This window comes from Eretmochelys imbricata, chromosome 3 (genome assembly GCF_965152235.1).
Source record: "Eretmochelys imbricata isolate rEreImb1 chromosome 3, rEreImb1.hap1, whole genome shotgun sequence".
Lineage (NCBI taxonomy): Eukaryota > Metazoa > Chordata > Testudines > Cheloniidae > Eretmochelys > Eretmochelys imbricata.
Genome location: NC_135574.1, coordinates 198,337,944 through 198,357,500, shown reverse-complemented (window position 1 = coordinate 198,357,500; position 19,557 = coordinate 198,337,944). Strand labels below are relative to the sequence as shown.

Sequence of the window (19,557 nt, the reverse complement as noted above, 5' to 3'; positions counted from 1 at the left end):
TAGGAAGTTTTTCGTGAGTTTCGATCTAAGTCTGCTATGCTGTTGTTTGAACCCATTGCCCCTTGTCCTGCCCTTCGTGGCAAGAAAGAACAACTTTTCTCCATCTTTTGTATGGCATCCTTTCAAGTATCTGAAGACTGCTATCATATCCCCCCTTAATCTCCTCTTTTTGAAACTAAACATGCCCCGTTCCTTCAGCCTTTGCTCTCATGGCTGCCTTCCATCCCTTTGATCACCTTTGTCACTCACCTCTGGATCCTTGCCCATTTCTCTACATCCTTTCTATACATGGGTGACCAAAGTTGGACACAGAACACCAGCTGAGGCCTACAAGCACCTGTAACTTACATGTTATACCTCTGTTAATGCAACCTAAAATTGTGTTTGCTTTTTTTGCAACAGCATCGCATCGCTGATTCATGTTGAGGTCCCAGATCCTTCTCAGCCGTGCTGCTGCAAAGCCAGTTTTCCTCTATCTTGTATTAGTGCATTTGGCTTTTCTTCCCTAAGTGTAGCACCTTCAATTTGTCTTTGTTGAATTTCATTTTGTTTTCTCCAGCCCTGTTTTCCAATCTATCAAGATCCCTAAATTTTAGCTCTGTCCTCCAGAGTATTTGCAACCCCAACCCCCCTGTGTCATCTGCAGACTTGATCAGTATGCTCGCTATACCTACATCCAGGTAATTAATAAAGATGTTAACACCAGCCCCAGAACAGATCCCTATGGAACCCCACTTGAGATATCCCTCCAATCCATTAATAGTTACTCTTTGTTTGTGATTGTTTAACCAGTTATGTATCCACTTAATGGTTGTTTTGTTTACTTAATAGTTCAGCTTACTTAATAGAATGTTATCTGGGAATGTGTCAGAAGCCTTGCTGAAGTCCAGGTATATTATGTCCACCTCATTCCCCCTATCCACCAAATCTGTTACTCTGTCAAAAAAGGAAATCAGACTGGTTTGGCATGACTGGAACTTCTTGGTCAATCCATGTTGGCTGATAGGATTACCCCTTCGTCATCCAGGTACTCACCAATTGAATGTTTTATACATTGCTCTAGTAGCTTCTCAGATATTGAAGACAGGCTGACTGGTCTATAGTTCCCCAGCTCCACATTTTCCCCCTTTTTGAAGATGGGCACTACGTTAGCCCTTCTCCAGTCTTCTGGGATCTCTCCTGTCATTCATGAGTTTATAAATATTATTGCTAGTGGCTAATTCCTTCAGTACCCTCGGGTGAATAGCATCTGGCCCTGCTGAATTGAATTCATTCAGACTGGTCAGAAGATCTCTGATGTGTTCTTTACTTCTCCCGATCTGCATCCATTCCCCTTTATTGTCTATGGTAACTTTGCTAGTCATCTGGTCACATGTTATTTTTTGTGAGAAGACTGAAGCAAAGTAGGGATTGAGTAGCTCCGCTCTCCTATCATCTTCCGTTACCAGCTCACCACCTCCATTGAGCAGCGGACTCACACCATCCTTGATCTTTCTTTTTTGTCTGACATATTTGAAGAACCCCTTTCTGTTATCTCTATCATTTTTTGCCGGCTGTAACTCTTTCTTTGCCTTGGCTTTCCTGATTTTGTTCCCTACACACTTGTGCTATTCCAATGTATACTTCCGTGGTGACATGCCCCTCCTTCCATTTCCTGTATGTATCCCTTTTTGGTTTTTAGATAGCTAAAAAGCTCTTTGTGCAGCCACATTGGCCTCCTGTGACTCTTCTTATCTTTACTCTGCATCACAATAGCTTGATGTTGAGTCTCTAGTATTATATCTTTTAGAACTGCCAGTCTCCTTCAACTCCTTTTCTTTCTGACTCAGAGGTGGGCAAACTATGGCCCGCGGGCCACATCCTGCCCGCGGGACCGTCCTGCCCGGCCCCTGAGCTCCTGGCAGGGGAAGCTAGCCTCTGGCCCCTCCCCCGCTCTCCCCCTTCTCCCACAGTCATGCTGCTGTGCGGCTGGCTCCACCCGGGCAGCGGGGCTGCAAACTCCGGCCGCTCTGAGTGGCATGGTAAGGGGGTGGCGGCAGTGCGCACACGGCAGGTAGGAGGTCCCAGGGGGCAGTCAGGGGACACAGCAGGGGGTGGTTGGATAGGGTCTAGGTTCTGGAGGAGGTGGGTGTGGTTGGAGAACAGGGGAGTTTGGATAGGGTGTCGGAGTCCAGGGGGCCTATCAGGAGGCGGGGTGTGGATAGGGGGCGGGGCAGTCCGGGGACAGGGAGGGGGGGGTTGGATGGGGTCCTGGGGTTGACCCACTAGTTGTTTCCTCAACTTTCTGAATCACAAAGCTGTCCCCTACGCATGCTAAGAATTTGCAGGATGTATTACGATTTGCTGCAACAGTGTTCTAACAGATATCAGGGAAGTTAAAATCCACTATTAATACTAGCTCATGTGTGTTAACTAATCTTGTTACCTGCTTGTAAATAGAATGACTCGTTCACTTCCTCTTCCTGATTTGGTGGTCTATAATAGACCCCCACCATAACATTGCTACTATTCTTTTCCCTTATTATTCTCATCCAGAGGCTCAGCACGTCTGTCACTTGGTTCCCGTTGGACTTTGGAGCAAGTGTATACATTCTTGATGTACAGCACAACACCTCTGTTTTTCCCATAGGTATCCTTTCGGAACATGTAATAACATGCCATAACATGCCAATCATGGCAGTTGTCCCACCAAGTCGCTGTGATGCCAATTAAGTCATAATTTTCTTCATATACCATGACTTCCAGTTCATCCTGCTTGTCCCCCATACTCCCTGCATTTGTATACAGGTATTGAAGATATTTGCCAGACTGCCCTGTTGCTTTTTTTTTTTTTCTTTTTAATGCAGTTGCGATTTCTAGACCCTTCTCCAGAAATTAGCCCCTTTCCCAATCATTTTACATTAGGAGTAAAGTGATTTTTTCCCCATTTTTTGCAGATGTCATTCATACAGTGGGACCAATAGCAAGAGGCCATATCAGTGATACTCATAAAGAAGACCTGGCAAGTTGCTATAAATCATCCCTGAAACTGGCAAAAGAAAACAATATCAGATCAATTGTAAGTACTTCATAAAGATGTATTATTTCTTAATGTTGTGTCTTTTTCCTCAGGATTTAGCATAATTGTAGGAATAATAAAAATCTGTAAGAACATGCATGTCATATGTGGTATGGAAGAACAAGAAATTGAAAGTTGTTAATGCAGCACGACTGGAAGAGAAAGGAATAAGGACAGCCTGGGGGTGGCACAAAAGCTGGGTTGGTAAAGCAGTTGTATCTAACACACAACTGTTCCACTAAGAACTCACAGGAAGAGAACTGCTCCAATGGTTAATTTTACATGTTATGATCCTATGGACTATAAGGTGGATAGAAAGTTGGCTAGATTGTCGGGCTTAACGGGTAGTGATCAATGGCTCCATGTCTAGTTGGCAGCCGGTATCAAGTGGAGTGCCCCAAGGGTCAGTCCTCGGGCCAGTTTTGTTCAATATCTTCATAAATGATCTGGAGGATGGTGTGGATTGCACCCTCAGCAAGTTTGCAGACGACACTAAACTGGGAGGAGAGGTAGATATGCTGGAGGGTAGGGATAGGATACAGAGGGACCTAGACAAATTAGAGGATTGGGCCAAAAGAAATCTGATGAGGTTCAACAAGGACAAGTGCAGAGTCCTGCACTTAGGACGGAAGAATCCCATGCACCGCTACAGGCTAGGGACCGAATGGCTTGGCAGCAGTTCTGCAGAAAAGGACCTGGGGGTTACAGTGGATGAGAAGCTGGATATGAGTCAACAGTGTGCCCTTGTTGCCAAGAAGGCCAATGGCATTTTGGGATGTATAAGTAGGGGCATAGCGAGCAGATCGAGGGACGTGATCGTTCCCCTCTATTCGACATTGGTGAGGCTTCATCTGGAGTACTGTGTCCAGTTTTGGGCCCCACGCTACAAGAAGGATGTGGACAAATTGGAGAGAGTCCAGCAGAGGGCAACAAAAATGATTAGGAGACTGGAACACATGACTTATGAGGAGAGGCTGAGGGAAATGGAATTGTTTAGTCTGCAGAAGAGAAGAATGAGGGGGGATTTGATAGCTGCTTTCAACTACCTGAAAGGGGGTTCCAAAGAGGATGGATCTAGACTGTTCTCAGTGGTAGCAGATGACAGAATGAGGAGTAATGGTCTCAAGTTGCAGTGGGGGAGGTTTAGGTTGGATATTAGGAAAAACTTTTTCACTAGGAGGGTGGTGAAACACTGGAATGCGTTACCTAGGGAGGTGGTGGAATCTCCTTCCTTAGAAGTTTTTAAGGTCAGGCTTGACAAAGCCCTGGCTGGGATGATTTAGTTGGTGATTTGGTCCTGCTTTGAGCAGGGGGTTGGACTAGATGACCTCCTGAGGTCTCTTCCAACCCTGATATTCTATGATTCTATGATTCCTACAAAACTTAGCAGGAGGCCATTGGTCAAATAGTTGACTCTGAAGAATATAACCTCACTAATTATTGAGGGGGAGATGACTGTGGTCTAGTGACTTATTCTGTAAATTGAATTTTTCCTTAAAAATAGAGATGAAAAGAGATGGTCGAATAACATAATTTATAACGTCAACCCACCAGAATCCATCATCATACATTTATAATTTATGATCTGTAAAATAATTATTTTATTGATGTTTCATTTAATAAGCATGGTTCCTTGATCTTATGAAATACATCTCATGCTTTGTATTTCAAAGGGCCAGATTTTCAAAGTTAGAAGGGTGCATTTTCATGCATATATTTGGATGTGCCTATCGTATTTGCATATATTTGATGAGTTTGCATACTCAGGCATTTTTGTGTGCTAGTTACAGTCTTAAATAGCTAAGAGTGCATAGACTACATTTACGTGCATACATCAGGTAACATGCATAAGTGCGGCGTGCAAATGTATATGCACAAGTGTGCAAGCTTTACTTGGAAAATGTATCCACCAATTATATCAGTCAGGTAAATATCTCTAAACGGAGGTTAGTATTTCTAATGTGTGAATTTAGGAAATTCTCGGTCGTATATTGGCCAGATTCTCAGCTGATGGAAATCAGAATTCTACTGATGTCATTAGCTGTGACTGGCCTTTGTCTTTATTTTTGTCCTACTCCAGCTGCAGAAGCTCATTCAACATCTTAACTAAACTGTTTAGTACTTTTATAGAGGCTCTAAAAATACATTTTGGATTAAATAAACAACAAGAAGGTCAGATTATTAAAACAGGAGTTGGGGAGACAAGGAGTAGATATCAGAGTCTGGAGAAAATCAGATCAAAGTTAATCAAAATGACATAAAGAAGGAAGAAAATATTGTTCCATTAACTGTTTCAGATAAAACAGTATATTGACTTCGTAAAACTATTTGTAACAAGTAAGCAGCTGAAATCTAGTGAGGTTTGAAAATATCCTTGGTGATCAATGGCAGCTGTTCCTAAGTTTCTGTTAATGTCTTCTGATTTTAAAATAAAATCAACATTTATTATAGAAATTTTGATGAGGACTGTTCCTCATGGGGTAGAATTTTAGAAAGATTTAAAAATATTCTCATGTTCAATTTGAATTTACTGTAGATATTTCATTTTTGAATTGTAAGTGTAGTATTCAGTTTCTTTTGCAATGATCAAACTTCATCCAAAAAGAGAAGTGGAATGACACACTGTTTAGTGTGACATGGGCAATGTGGCTATAATAATTGCAAGGCAACATCCTGACATTGTGCTGTTTATATCCCATTACACACACTGTATACTTTATAGCCCAGTCTACTTGGGCAAAGAAGGTGTTTTTCAATCAAGTTAGATCAATTAAATTAGCTCAGTTCAGTTGAACCTTCAAGCCCTCATAAAACCTGTGTAGACATAGTATGACAGCTTTAGATCGTTTGAGCTGATTACGTTGTAGCCTATGCTTCAACATAAGCTACAACACCACCAACTCAATCTAAAATACATGAATCTGTGTTTAGACAAGTGTGCATGAGGGAGATGGGGGTTAAGTTGAATTAAGCTAATACAATTGAGTTAACTCATTTGGCATTTGCACCTTTTTTGCCCAGGTACTCATGCTCTCTGGAGCCACAGCAGGCAAAATACTACCCTCTGATGCTTTTCTGGAGACAGAGCTGTGCTGCTGTGCATGTTGGCCTGCTTTAATTCCTAATGGAGTCCTTTTCATACGTTACAACATCCCATCAGATGAATCCAACTTTGGCTTTATATAGCCGGTCACTAAAGAGATAAATGATAACCAGTTAGGCTGGGTTCCTTTATTTAAACTTCATGCATATACTATAGAATTTAAAATATTTACTCTATATTCATTTTTGCTCTTTTTAAAAATCCATGAGAATGAATATGTAAAGAAAACATCCTCTTTGTTTCTTCTGTGAGGCTGGTCAGTGGCAGTGAGGGCTTCTTTTTGTTGCAGCAGCAATGTTCCTCCTGGCTCCAGCCCCTTGTTCTAGTGCAGTCAGACCAGTGAGAACAGACTTGAGAATCAGATGAAACTAGTGAGATACTTTGGGTAAGAAAGGACAAAATGAAAATAGCAAAGGAGGAACTACAGGGGGCACCAACAGTAAGCCCCCAAGCCAGAGGCAGAGTGAAAATGACTCTGAGTAGCTGTTAGGGGAATTGCATAAAAATTCTTGACTCCAGATGTTAATTAGGTCCTAAATATAGAATAATAAAGATACTATTGAGTTATACAGAGGCTAGCCTTGTCCTTGTATTTAAAAAGTAAAGAAAATGACTGGAGGAGAAGCCATCCTGGATTTACATTTTACCAGTCACAAGGAACTGATTGTGCATGTGGGCACAATAAGGAATTGCAGTGCTATTAACCAGCGTAACCCACATCTCCTGGGGTGTGCTATTCTGTCCCATCTAGTGGCACCGAGACCACTTAGAGAGAGTTAAAGGAGTCTGCTCTACAGCCCTAGCTAAGAAGCATATGGCTTTTAGCTGATGCATTAGAGGCTCATGCACTAAGCTCCAGAGGTCCTAGGTTTGATCCCGCCCGTCGATGACTGGGGTCTGTTGGTGTTACACTAGCACTAGATAAATAGTAAATATCTCTGTTGGCTGGCAATTTCCAAAAATTCTTTTCAGGTTGATCTAAAACGAAATTTTTCAACGTTTTTTGCTCATCGAAAAGTTGGAAAAAATTTCAAATTGGATCAACACAAACTGAAATTTTCTCTTTTTATGGCCGCAATGACTATTCCACAGTTTTCCCTGTTCTAATAATAATTATAAACTACTTGAGTTAAATGGACTAAATACTGGACTTCCAGAACACAGCAGTGCAAATGGATGTGGGGACATCTGAGATGCCCATCATGCTTACAGGCATGAATAAGCTTAGTAAGTACGGTCGAAGTATTAAAATCCCTGGGGAAGATCCTGAGACAGTGTAAAAGATCACAGGTCCATTGACTTCAGGAAACCTATGACAGTTACATCAGCTGAATGGAAGAAGTCTGGAGCAACCAAATATATAATTCAGTAATTAAACAGCAGCAAACCACAGCTTTTTTGAAGAGAAAAACAGGAGTAAGAGATAGCCAAAGGGACTTCACAAGGCACAGCTTGGAAATCTGAAGGTAAAAACACTCAAATAGATGTAGCGGAAAGGGGGGAAGCAAACAAAAAGAAGTTCAGACTGTTAAAGCTTGCAGCTGAAAAAGTAAGGGCAACAATAGGACACAGTATGAATAGAATGCTAATGGTAATTAAAGGGATGAGGGGAATTAGGACTGTCCCAGATATATGTGGAGTTGGGAGAAGAGAAAGGAGAAAAGGTGATGCATTCACAAATGAATCAGGAGAGGAAATCCGCTTGTTTGAAATGACTGAGCTACTTTTTAAAATTGTTCTTTAATAAAAATGATAAAGTCAATTAGGAAGTAACAAAAATGTTCAAACGGCTATTGATTAAAAGCTAATAAAGGAATACTTGGAAATATGGTTACATACAAATAAGCAGTCAAAACGATAGGGAGTCTGAGCATATTAAAGGAGTTAGCTAATGAATGCATTGAACCACCAGTGGTTAGTTTTGAAAAGTCAAAGACAAGCCGGAAGGCACCAGAAGATTGGGAAAATAAAATGAATGTATTACTTAACATTTAAAGGGAAAAGCTGGCAATCCTAGAAATTAGCCCCGAAAACCTTACTTGAAGAAATATTGCTCTTGGTGGCGTGGTTGTGAACAGTGTCATATGGGCTTGAAATTGGTGGAAGCACCATCAACGAAGAATAATGATACATGGCAATTTATCAAGTGGGCAGGCGAAACGCAGTGGGGTGACTCAGGGTGCAGTAATAAGCAATTTAACATCTTTATTAATGATTTTTGAAGAATGGGTAAACAGCTCAATTAAATTTTCCTATGATAATAAATTAGAAGGTGTTGGAAACATTAGTCAGGGACAGAGATATGATGCAAATAGATCTAGAGAAGCTACAGGTAATGCCTGATCCAACTCCCACGTGGTCAATGGCTGTTTTAGTCTTCGCTTTAATGGAAGACGGATCAGAACCAGAGCCTGGAACTAAAATGTCATTCAACATAGAAAAAGTCAAAGCTATCACATCTGGAGAAAATAATCCAGTTCACAGATACTTAGTCAAACAGAAAGGTAATAGCAAAAAGGACTTAGGTAATGACCCTTAAATTGGATATGGATTTTAAACATATAATACCTTACTCCCACTCTGCATAAAAAAGCCAATTCATTGTTATGCTGCTGACAGAGTGGCATCACATAACAGAGTGGTGATAGGCTCTGTTTATAAGTAGGCTTGGCAAAATCCAACTTTTATTTTTTAGAATATTGATGGAAATATCAATGTTTATTTTAAGCATGTTTTTCAATTTTTATCAGTTGAAGTTTTCAGAGTTGTGGGAAATTATGGGAGTGCAGACAGATTTTTAATGACGGATGTTAACATTCAAAAAGTTACAGCTTTTTACTGTTAAAACACAAACTGTCAACATCACAAGTCAAAATATACAAAGTAAATGTCCTTAAATCAAACTGTACGTTCTCAAGTAGCATTTTTCTTACTTTTGCCTATCTGTAAATTTCTGTTGTTACCAAAGGCAATATTTCTGAGTGTGTGGTGAAATTGACATCTACAAACAAAAATCTAAACCCTCCAAGCCTATTTATAATGCACTGATGAGAATGATGCATAGATTCTGGACAGCTCAGTATCAAAAAAATCCTGTAGAAAAGCAACAGGCAGTGGTTAAGAATTTGGAGATATTGATTTATGAGAAAAGATTAAAAATCCAAATATGAATTTGGCAAAATTATAGTTTGGTGGTGGTGTTATTTATTTGTATTGCACTAATGCCTAGGGCTTCAGTTATAGATCAGGGCCCCATTGTGCCTAGACACTGTGCAAACACATGACAAAGAATTGAAATTTATCTCAAAGATCTTACAATCTAAAGACAAGATACAACAGATGGATGCAAAAAACTTGCCAAAGGGAGCACAAGGAAACAATGATATGGTGCTGATTAACACGATAAGCAATAGTCACAACACACCAGCTGTCTAACCAATGTCAAGAATTTTGCAGGCATTATGGTAGAGGAGAGTTATAAGAAGGATTTGTAACTATCAATAAGTAAACAGGGTGCAAATAGCAAGGTGAAAGAGGAATTATTTAGGGTGATCCAAAGAGGTTGTTTTTTTTTTTTAAGAGTAAATATAAAAGTGAGCAAAGACAATTTGTTAAACATAAAAAACAAATTCTGAATGATGTTATAAATTATCCTATGAAATCAATCTCCTGAGTATTGTGGTGGAAATCCCAACTGAGTCAACTGAAACTAAGCTTGACTAAGCACTGCAGAATATACAATAGGTAACAATTCTACATTAAAATGGGAAATGGACAAAATATCCTAATAGGTCTCTTCCATTTCAAACATCTGTATTTTCCTAATAGACAGCATTATAGGACAAATTAATTGCTGGCATGTTGGGCAAATTAGTGGGCGTTGCCGCTGCTTACTCTCGGGATTAATTTGGTCCATTGCGTTCAACATACTTTTGAAATTATTTAGTTAGAAGTGTATTAACATTGCTAGAGGGCACTAGTTCTGTTTTAATTTGAGAATCGGTGTAGGGTGTTTTGAAACCATGTTGACAGACTGAAACTTCTTAGTACCTCAAGGATTTCCTCACCATATACCTCATTCAGCCCTACTTGTGGTTGACATGCTCTCAAACTTAAGTGTCAGTTAAAGCCTGGGAGGTAGTTAAACAGACACTTTCAAAACTTCACAGAAAATAAAAAAGGGCTGCTGAATTAGTGTGGCTTGGAAATGAAACAAAGGGATTATCTTAATTCACAATGAAAACAAAAAGTAAAGTTAGTATTGATTTTTCAACCACAAGGCAGAGGCTTCTTCCATGCCTGTTATGAAAATGTTGTATGCAGGAAAATAACTCAGTTCAAACAAACAACCATTTCTCAGGTTTTTATTCAGCAATGAAATTCTCAGCATGGCATCTTAAAGAGAGAGGTAACTTGTAAAGCAACAGCAAAGAAAATTGCTTGAGACCACGCACTCTGATCCCTAACTCAAGGGAGTATTACGGCTGGTGTGTGGGATCTAACGGGAATCCACAAAGAATGTGGGTTTGAGAGATGCCTAAATGGCTGTCTCTACAGCCACCAAAATCTGCAATAAAAGAACTCAAAGGATATGGTTTAAAAGCACAAAATATAGGACATCTGCAACTAAATATCAAATCTCTGGGAGCTTGAGAAGTGTTTGTGTTGGTTCCTGAACATGAATGGACTGGATTTCTGTTCTGTATTGATGATAAGTATTAGTGTCCTTTTGGTGTATTTAATTCTAGTCAATTTCCCTCATATTGAGGAACTAAAGCAGAATTTCTGAAGAAAAAAGCAAAATAGCATATATTAAAACATACTATATACAGAGGAGATGTTAACGAAGCATATTGTTTATTACGTACACAGTTCATATTGCTAGTTTATGTACACATGGTTTATTTTTTTAAATAAATTTAATTTAAACATTTTAAATAAATTTAATTATTTAAATGTTCTTTACCCCTAAGTACCAAAATCAACTGATCTAAAGGGACTAGCTGCCCACACCATTTTGTAAATGTTTGTCATTGATAAATATGATTTGTACGTATTCTATTCATGATCATCTAACTTGATTTGTAATGAAACATAATCTGATACTGGTTCTGAACAGAACAAAAAAAGTCTTAAGAAATGTATACACTACTTTGTATACAAAACTCAGAAATGTGCATACCCCACCCCTGGTCATCTGTTGCCTGGTTTTATAAGTAAATAGAAAATATCCTTTGTTTATGTGTTTGCATACCTTGAAGAGTATGTTCTGTAACCACTATACCTGATAGAGTCCAGTGTGAATGAGTGAGGTATCATAGAATATCAGAGTTGGAAGAGACCTCAGGAGATCATCTAGCCCACCCCCCTGCTCAAAGCAGGACCAATCCCCATTTTTTCCCCCAGATCCCTAAATGGCCCCCTCAAGGATTGAGCTCACAAGCCTGGGTTTAGAAGGCCAATGCTCAACCCACTGAGCTATCCCTCCTCCTGTAGGTAGGTAGGCTCAGTTCTTTCCTTGAGTAAAGAGAGATGATGAGCCGCTCCTGTGACTGAATCTTCCTTTGCAGTGCTAGGCTGAAACTTTTAATATCAATTTTGAGTCCACAGTAATCTCACTTCCCCCTCTTCTTAATTATAAACCACATGAAAATGGGGCTTTTAATGCCTTAAAATAGTGGCATCACCAGGAATTGCTGTAGCAAATGATTTTGCAAAATTACATTTAACTATCTTGTTTCCTCCTGGTGTGGATTTACATTTTAAGGAATAGTCAAGTGAATCTTATTTTCTTACACATATTTCCTGCTGAGCGTTGCCATAGCAATGAATCACAAGTCTTCAGAGTCCTAAAGGCTAGCTTTATTCTATGTCCTGGAGTTTGGACACAAGTTCACGTCAATCAATCATACAACTGGTTTGAAAGAAACTTTCTAGGAGCGTAGCCTCCAATTCCTTAATTTGTTTTTCCAAGACATTTATCTAACGTGACGGATATTCTGACTGATCTTACATTGCCAGGCTATTTACTTCTGTAGATGTGTAGGGCTTTTTATAACCTCGGGAACATTTTTCCTCCTCTCAAAGCTCTTATCCAGGTTTGAGCTTTAGCAACCTACAATAACTTTTCACTGCCTCTGGTAAATAGGTTAAGATATTTCCTTTTGCATGCAGACTTAGCCACTCTTATCCATGCTTCTGTTATCTCAAGATCGGGCTACTGCACTGTACTCTACATTGGGCTACACCTTAAAACCATTTGGGGTATGTCTACGCTACATTGTAAGCCCAGGGTTAGTAGAACTCAAGTTAGCAGACCCTGAGTTTGTTAACCTAGGGCTTGGGCATCTACACTCATTTGTAACCCCAGGTTAGGAACTGCTGAACCCTGGGTCCCAACCTGGAGTCCCAATCCTGGGTCCCATCTACACTGCATTATGGGATCCAAATCTAACCACCCATATCCCAGACTTCCTAGCACCCTCCTAAAATGTGGCCGCTATACTCCTTTGTTTGCGGTGCAGTGTGGGAATACTTGACTGTCCTGACGACAAAAGTGGTCCGTGGTAATTTGAAATAGTTTTGGTGGACTCCGAGAGCACGAGTCCAGTGTGACTGTGTCTACCCAGCAAAGCAATAGGCTTGAATCCTGGTTCCCAGCTTAACTCAGACTCGGACCCTCCACCCCATGGGGTCTGGGAACACTGGATATGAGCCCTGGCTTAGTGCAGTTTGTGCGTAGACAGAAGTGGGGTTAGGCTTGAGCCTGAATTCAAGCCCGCAGCTTATACTGCAGTGTAGACCTATCCTTGGAGACTGAAGATGGCTCATTTATTAAGTGAAGTATCTCATTGTGAGTGCATGAAACCACTGCTCTGGGATCTGCATTGGCTGGCTACGTGTTGGTCTCCAGGTGGAGTTTAAGGTACAGGTTATGACCTCTAAGGCTCTAAATAGCCTGGAACTGACCCGTGTGAGAGATCACCCCTATCTCGGTGCCATACTGCCGCAGCTACAGTCTGCAGGGCACTTGAACTGGATCCCCCTCATTATATATGAGAGGGGGCGACTGGCCAGGCATTCAAACTGTGATGATCGCACTGTCAGCCTGTGAGAATCCTCTGCTTGAAAGGTTGGATTTTATCTAGGAACACTGATTCTACTGGCTTGATAATTGGGGAACTGTCTTGTTAAGAAAGACAAAGCAATAATTAATCAATTAGTGAACCAAGCAGCTATTTATACATGACAGCTCATAAAGCAGGTGAAGTGGACAGAGAAGAAAGTTTACAAGCTAGGGTATAGAGTATGATGATATTTGGGTATTGTTGGAAATTGACAGTAGAGTCTCTATTTTCTTTGATATAATCTTGTTCGTTTACAAGGAATGTACAAGGTCCTGCTTCTCTGAATATAGGAGGAACTGGAAACAAAAGAATAGTTTCTTAGCTTACAGCCCCAAGCCTCTTTAGGCAACACCTGCCCCAGAAAATTCTCTCCCTCACTTTTTCCAGGGTCATATATTGTGCTCACAGGTTGCTGCTTGGCTTCATTCCTTTTTTTTTTTTTTTTGCCTCTGTGTCCCTTTTTCTGTTCTCTGTTCTTCCTTCCTTCCCACACGCTTTACCCAAAACAATACTCATCAAAAGCTACCGAGATCAAAACTCCTGGGTGGATTCACATACTCATTTTGTCTGACGTTGGAGGGTCTGTGAAGAACTTATCCTGTTAGTTATTGCTTTCACATCCCCCAACCTCCCTGACAATTTTTAACTCAACCCATAACAAGGTTTCACTGTGTTCATAGCAGAATACATTAAAATATCCATGAAAATATTTGTTTTGATTAAATGTTTTATAAACAGAGACCAATCCAATTCTTATTTGCATGCAAATATTAACTGCCCAGACAGGCCAAAAAAGGCAGCCAGCAAAATAAAATAAAATGGAAAATTTCCATTGGAGGCTTCACCATTCCCACATTGCATATTCCCCTCTTCAAACCCCTGATGTTGTTTGGTGGCTGTGTATGTCTGAAGCGCTGCCTGCCCTCTGCTCCACTATGTTGCCTACCCAAGAAGAGAATAATGAAAGGCTTTCTTGGGAAACTCACTCATCTTCTCTTCCTGCGGTATCACAGGTGGCCAGCATATCTCTATAGGAGCTGCTGTACTGCATTTCCCACTTGAGCAATGACCCTACTGCCTCCAGTGTGGTATTGGGAAATACAGTAAATCTCTTCCAATGTGATATATGCCATCATGTGCCAGCAATGCCCCTCTTCCATGTACATTGGCCAAACCGGACAGTCTCTGTGCAAAAGAATAAATGGACACAAATCTGACATCAGGAATCATAACATTCGAAAACCAGTCGGAGAACACTTCAATCTCTCTGGTCACTCAAAAACAGACCTAAAAGTGGCAATTCTTCAACAAAAAAACTTCAAAAACAGACTCCAACGTGAAACTGCAGAACTGGAATTGATTTGCAAACTGGACACCATCAGATTAGGCCTGGATAAAGACTGGGAATGGTTGGGTCATTACAAAACCTAAACCTAATTTCAACAATACTAATTTCCCCCTACTGTTACTCACACCTTCTTCTTTAGATAGGGCTGTTTTTAAAAGTAAAGGGTTTTTGCTGCTGAATTTATGATCTTATTATGATGATTCTCTTGTAAACCCATAAACTATTCAGCATTTTCCTTTTTAAAAATATCTATTTCCTTTAGGTACTTTTATGTCTGATATTACTGTAAAGATCACAAGTACTTAGATATTACTGTATTTATCCTCACAACAACCCTGTGAGGTAGGGAAGAGCTGTTACTCACATTTTGCAGGTGAGGAAGAGACTGGTTAGGGGACCTGCCTAAGGTCACACAGTAAATCTGTGGCAGAGCAGGGACTTGAACCTAGCTCTCCAAAGTGTTAAGCTAATGCTCTAACCATTGGACCATCCTTCCTCTCCAAGGTAATGTAAATGAATACATATGGTGAAAACTAAAAACAAATACATCACCAATATGACTGTGTAAAAGTTTGCCCCAAAATGAAAATCACCACAAAACAAATAAGAAGGGTAATGTGATGATAAAAGCAAAGTAAAAAAGAAAGCAGGATATATTAATAATCAATCTACACTTGTGGCAAGGTTAAACTAACATTATCAGCATCCATAACGCACTCCCTGTCAGTACCCAGTCCAAGCCGGGAAAGCTAATGATCAAAGCAGCGGACCAAATTTGGTGATGAGTCCTGGTCACGTGCCACCTGAAGCATGTTGCGCATACGCTAAGAAGACGACGACTAACATTCATAGACCCTGGTAATGGATCAGCTTTGGAGAAGAGGAGGGGAAAAAAAGCCAAGATTAAATAACATCCTCTGACCTACAAGTAAATAGTCTTATTTGTTGTCTCATGCTTTCCTATTAATCATCTAACTTTAAATCACTTTAAAGTTTCTGCAGAAAGAATGTCAATTTCAGAGAGCAGGGATTTAATCAGTGAGATTTTCTCCAGAGTCTCTGGGCTGTTCAGCCAAATAAGAGTCTCAAAGAAGATAAACTGTTTGGCTTGATTGTTTTATGGCTGAAGAATTCATGCATTTAATTTGATCAAACATGTGGTAGATGTTTTTATACGTTGTAAATGTTGCTCATTTACAAATGCCATTTCCTCCTATTACTGAAAAACATGATGAGAGATGGGTAGTATCTTGCCCTTGTTCTGCACACAGAATTCCAATTTATGTGGGAGAAATTCTACACTGAGATCTAGGAATGGACATGGCCTACAATTTGTAACATAAGCTTTGCTCTGGAAATGGTTACAGGGTTGTAGACAAGGCAAGGAAAAGAAACTGCCACAGGACACTTAAGTTAATTAAAAAAAAGAGGAAGACACTGGATTAAGGGGCAGGTGTTTGTTTTAGGTGGGTTTTTTTAAGTGTAAATATCTCCAGTAATTCACACCCAAGAAACTGTCAATGTAGGGTTAAGCTTGCTGGCGTGTCGTGCTTCCAAATCCTCTTTTTAGCTTTCCACAATGTGACAAGTCACATCTAACAATCTGACTCTTAGAAAATCAGGATTTGAGCATTTAAGTTTTCCTTATCAGAAGGGTACCATGATACAGGGAAAAAACAAACATAAATAATATTTTACATTTTTTAGTGTCTCTTTCATTCTGAAGGAGCCAGCTTGATTTCAGTTATATTGTGGGAGATGGTATCCTTGTCACTCTTAAGGTTGCACCTGTTTTTATTCTAAACCCCCTGTTAGCCACCATGTAACTTTGACTTGAAAATATGTTTTGGCCTGAACTCTGCCTGATTTTCCATGAAGATAAAGGGATACGTTTCTTCGGAGTTTGGAGAAAATTCATAAAACAATTAGTTGAGTCACTGGTCATTGGAAAATTACCATATGAAATTTCGGCTTTTGCCCAACATGGAAGAGCAAAGGATTTTGGAAGCTAGATCTCAGAATTTCTGATTTTTTCAGCCATTTTGTGGTCACAGATCAAAAGTTCGTGTGTGTGCGTGTGCAAGTGGGGTACCTGAAGAACCTAGGTCTTTGTAGGATTCCAACAGGGAGACAGTAAGTCATTAGGTAAGATACATATGCATGTAGACCTTCTGTTGTTTTAAAATCCTTTTTCTCTTATATTATGCTTTGTTCCTACTGTTCAGATTAAATAAACTTGGGTATGAGAAGGTTGTCTGGTCACTGTATTCACCATTGGTGGAAGAACCATAAGTATTGAACCCAGTTAGGCCAACTTGGGTAAGCATGGTCAATACACAGGGTACTGTAGCCCAGGGCCCAGTCTAAGAGTGGAAGAAGCATGTGATTCCATCCTATGCTTTATCAGAAGTGGTAAAGTCATAAGGACTGACATCTGAGGGAGGTGCTCTGAAATCAGAAAAGGGACCAAACGGCAGCTAGTCCTGTAAGAATAACAGTAGGTTTCTTTAAAAAACTAAAAACTGCACAAGGCGAGGAGTGTCATTATCGGTTTTATAATGGCACACTTGTTGCAACCTTAACAAAGGAGATGCTCTTATGCAAATTTAGAAGATGTGCAACATTGGAGCTCCTCTCCTCTATACCATTGGCTCTGACTTCTTGTATGACACACTGGCTAAATGTGTGCTATTCTACCTCTGTCTAATGGCTAACCCACATGAAGGATGAGAGCATGCTTCTGCTTGCTCACTACTAGAGGCAATGATCCTGTAGATAGGGATTTCTCACCTGCTTGTAGTGACCTCAAAAGAGATCATGGATGGGGCAGATACCCTCGTGCTTCCCGTCATCCCAGGGAGGGTATGAAATAAAATCAAAGGAGGGAACCCCTGGCCATTTGCACATTTGGGAGAGCTGTATTTTGCCTCCCTCATTTTGGGGATACAGCCAGGTGCTAAAAAGAGATAGGAGCCTTACTCAGAAACACAGAGCCAGAGGCAGCATTTAGGTCAGCTAGCATGAGGAGAGTGGGAATCTGGGACGGGAGATGCTTGTGTGTGTGTGTGTGTGTGTGTATAGAGAAAGCAGGTATAATGGGGAGACAGAATTGGGAGGCACCTCCACCCAGCGTGCACACATACTTTTGATTTCTGACTACAAAATGGTTGAAAAAACTAGAAATTCTGAGACCCAGCTCCCCAAATCCTTTGCTCTTCTGCTGCCCTTTGCCAGCTGGTGTGCTGTGACCACTGCTCATTGCACTCATTCTTGCCTTGTACAATCATCTCCATTGTTCCCCCGTAACAGCTCCCCAATACACACACTCCCTCCAGAGAAAGACAGATCACCTTTATCCACCCAGAAGTTCTTTGTCTTCTCCCCTTCTCTGTCTTGGTCCCTGCTGCCCAGAACCAGGTTGGTGAGCTATGCAGGAGGTCAAACCAGCCTGCTTGCGGCCAGTTGCACTCCGATTGTCTTGTAACAGTCCCCAAGTGTTTGCTGAGGATGAATGATCTTGAGTCATTGTTTAGCCTTCCTGTTTGTTTATCAGCAGCTCTGTTGATTTAACGCAATATAGTTATACAATACATTTCCCAATATTCAAGCAAACATAGTCATATAGTGAATATCTCTATAACTAGGTCATGTACAGTATTCATCAGTTATTACAGAGCATTCCCCCATTGCATGCTTTCATATTTGTAGGTTTAAATATCATTACCAACTAATATTTGTCCTAAAGCCTTGGAATAAATTTAATGACTATTTCTGAGATTAGAAGGATTAAAAATAGCACATCTTTAAACACTTTGTGGAGTGTTTTTGTTCCGCACTCTTGACCTACTGAAATTACCTTACATCACAACATTCAACACATAAGTCGGTTTTTGCTGACTACCTCCACAGCGCGCAATTGTTGTTTCTACATCCATGCATAAAATATACATGCCTTGCTGATAAGCATTTTATAAATGGCAGATAAAATTAGCATAGATTATGACATTGTTTTATGGAACAGGGGGTTTTCAAGGGCAGAAACAGTCAAACGTTTAAGAGATTGCTGTTATTTGAACATAAGGCGTGATTCTCCGTCACTGAAGTTAACAGAAGAAAGGAAAAGCTGACTGGGTTTGAAAATTCTTAACAATAGCCAGCCAGCTGGTGTGCTGTGACCACTGCTCATTGCACTCATTCTTGCCTTGTACAATCATCTAATTCTTGCCTTGTGCTCCGCTCATCTATTTGTTGTATCTATTGGTGGTCTCTTGTCTTGTACACACCTTGTGAGCTCTTTGAGACAGGGGCTGTCTTCACACAATCATAGAAGATTAGGGTTGGAAGAGACCTCAGGAGGTTATCTAGGCCAACCCCCTGCTCAAAGCAGGACCAATCCCCAACTAAATCATCCAAGCCAGGGCTTTGTCAAGCCAGGCCTTAAAAACCTCTAAGGATAGAGATTCCACCACCTCCTTAGGTAACCCATTTGAGTGCTTCACTATATGTGTGCATAGTGCCTTGTACTAATATAAATAATATTAATAATGGGAACCTGTCATGAATCTGCCCAAGGCGGCGCAGTCCCTTTCAGCTACCTGGGGAGTGCATGCATATGAGTCCAATGATTCCACTCTAACCCCAGCAGGGTGCTGCCACTGTCTTTCTAGTGGGACTGACGTCACCTTCCGGCTGAGGGCCTCTTGATTGTCTCGTCCCCTCCCTGATTCCACCAAACAGTCTGTAGTCAGCAAAAGGGGTTAAATAAAAGAAAGGTAAAGAAAAACCCAGTAAGCAGCTCCCTCAAAGATGTGGGCCTCTCTTACTTCAGAAGGACCCTGGGAGTATCAGTGTTCATGTAAGACGTTACTGGGCTCCAAATGCAAGCCTCAGTTCTTTTCCGTTTCAAATCAAGGGTTCTTGC

At 40.6% G+C, this 19,557-nt stretch overlaps 1 protein-coding gene across 1 annotated transcript in view; it reads left to right on the top strand.

Moving 5' to 3' along the window:
• MACROD2 (mono-ADP ribosylhydrolase 2) overlaps positions 1 to 19,557 on the top strand; it is a 1,333,771-nt gene that overhangs the window by 806,226 nt on the left and 507,988 nt on the right. The window contains exon 6 of the mRNA XM_077812043.1: positions 2,937 to 3,058. Within this exon, the coding sequence (XP_077668169.1) occupies positions 2,937 to 3,058 (122 nt within the window). The remainder of the gene's footprint in view (positions 1 to 2,936; positions 3,059 to 19,557) is intronic.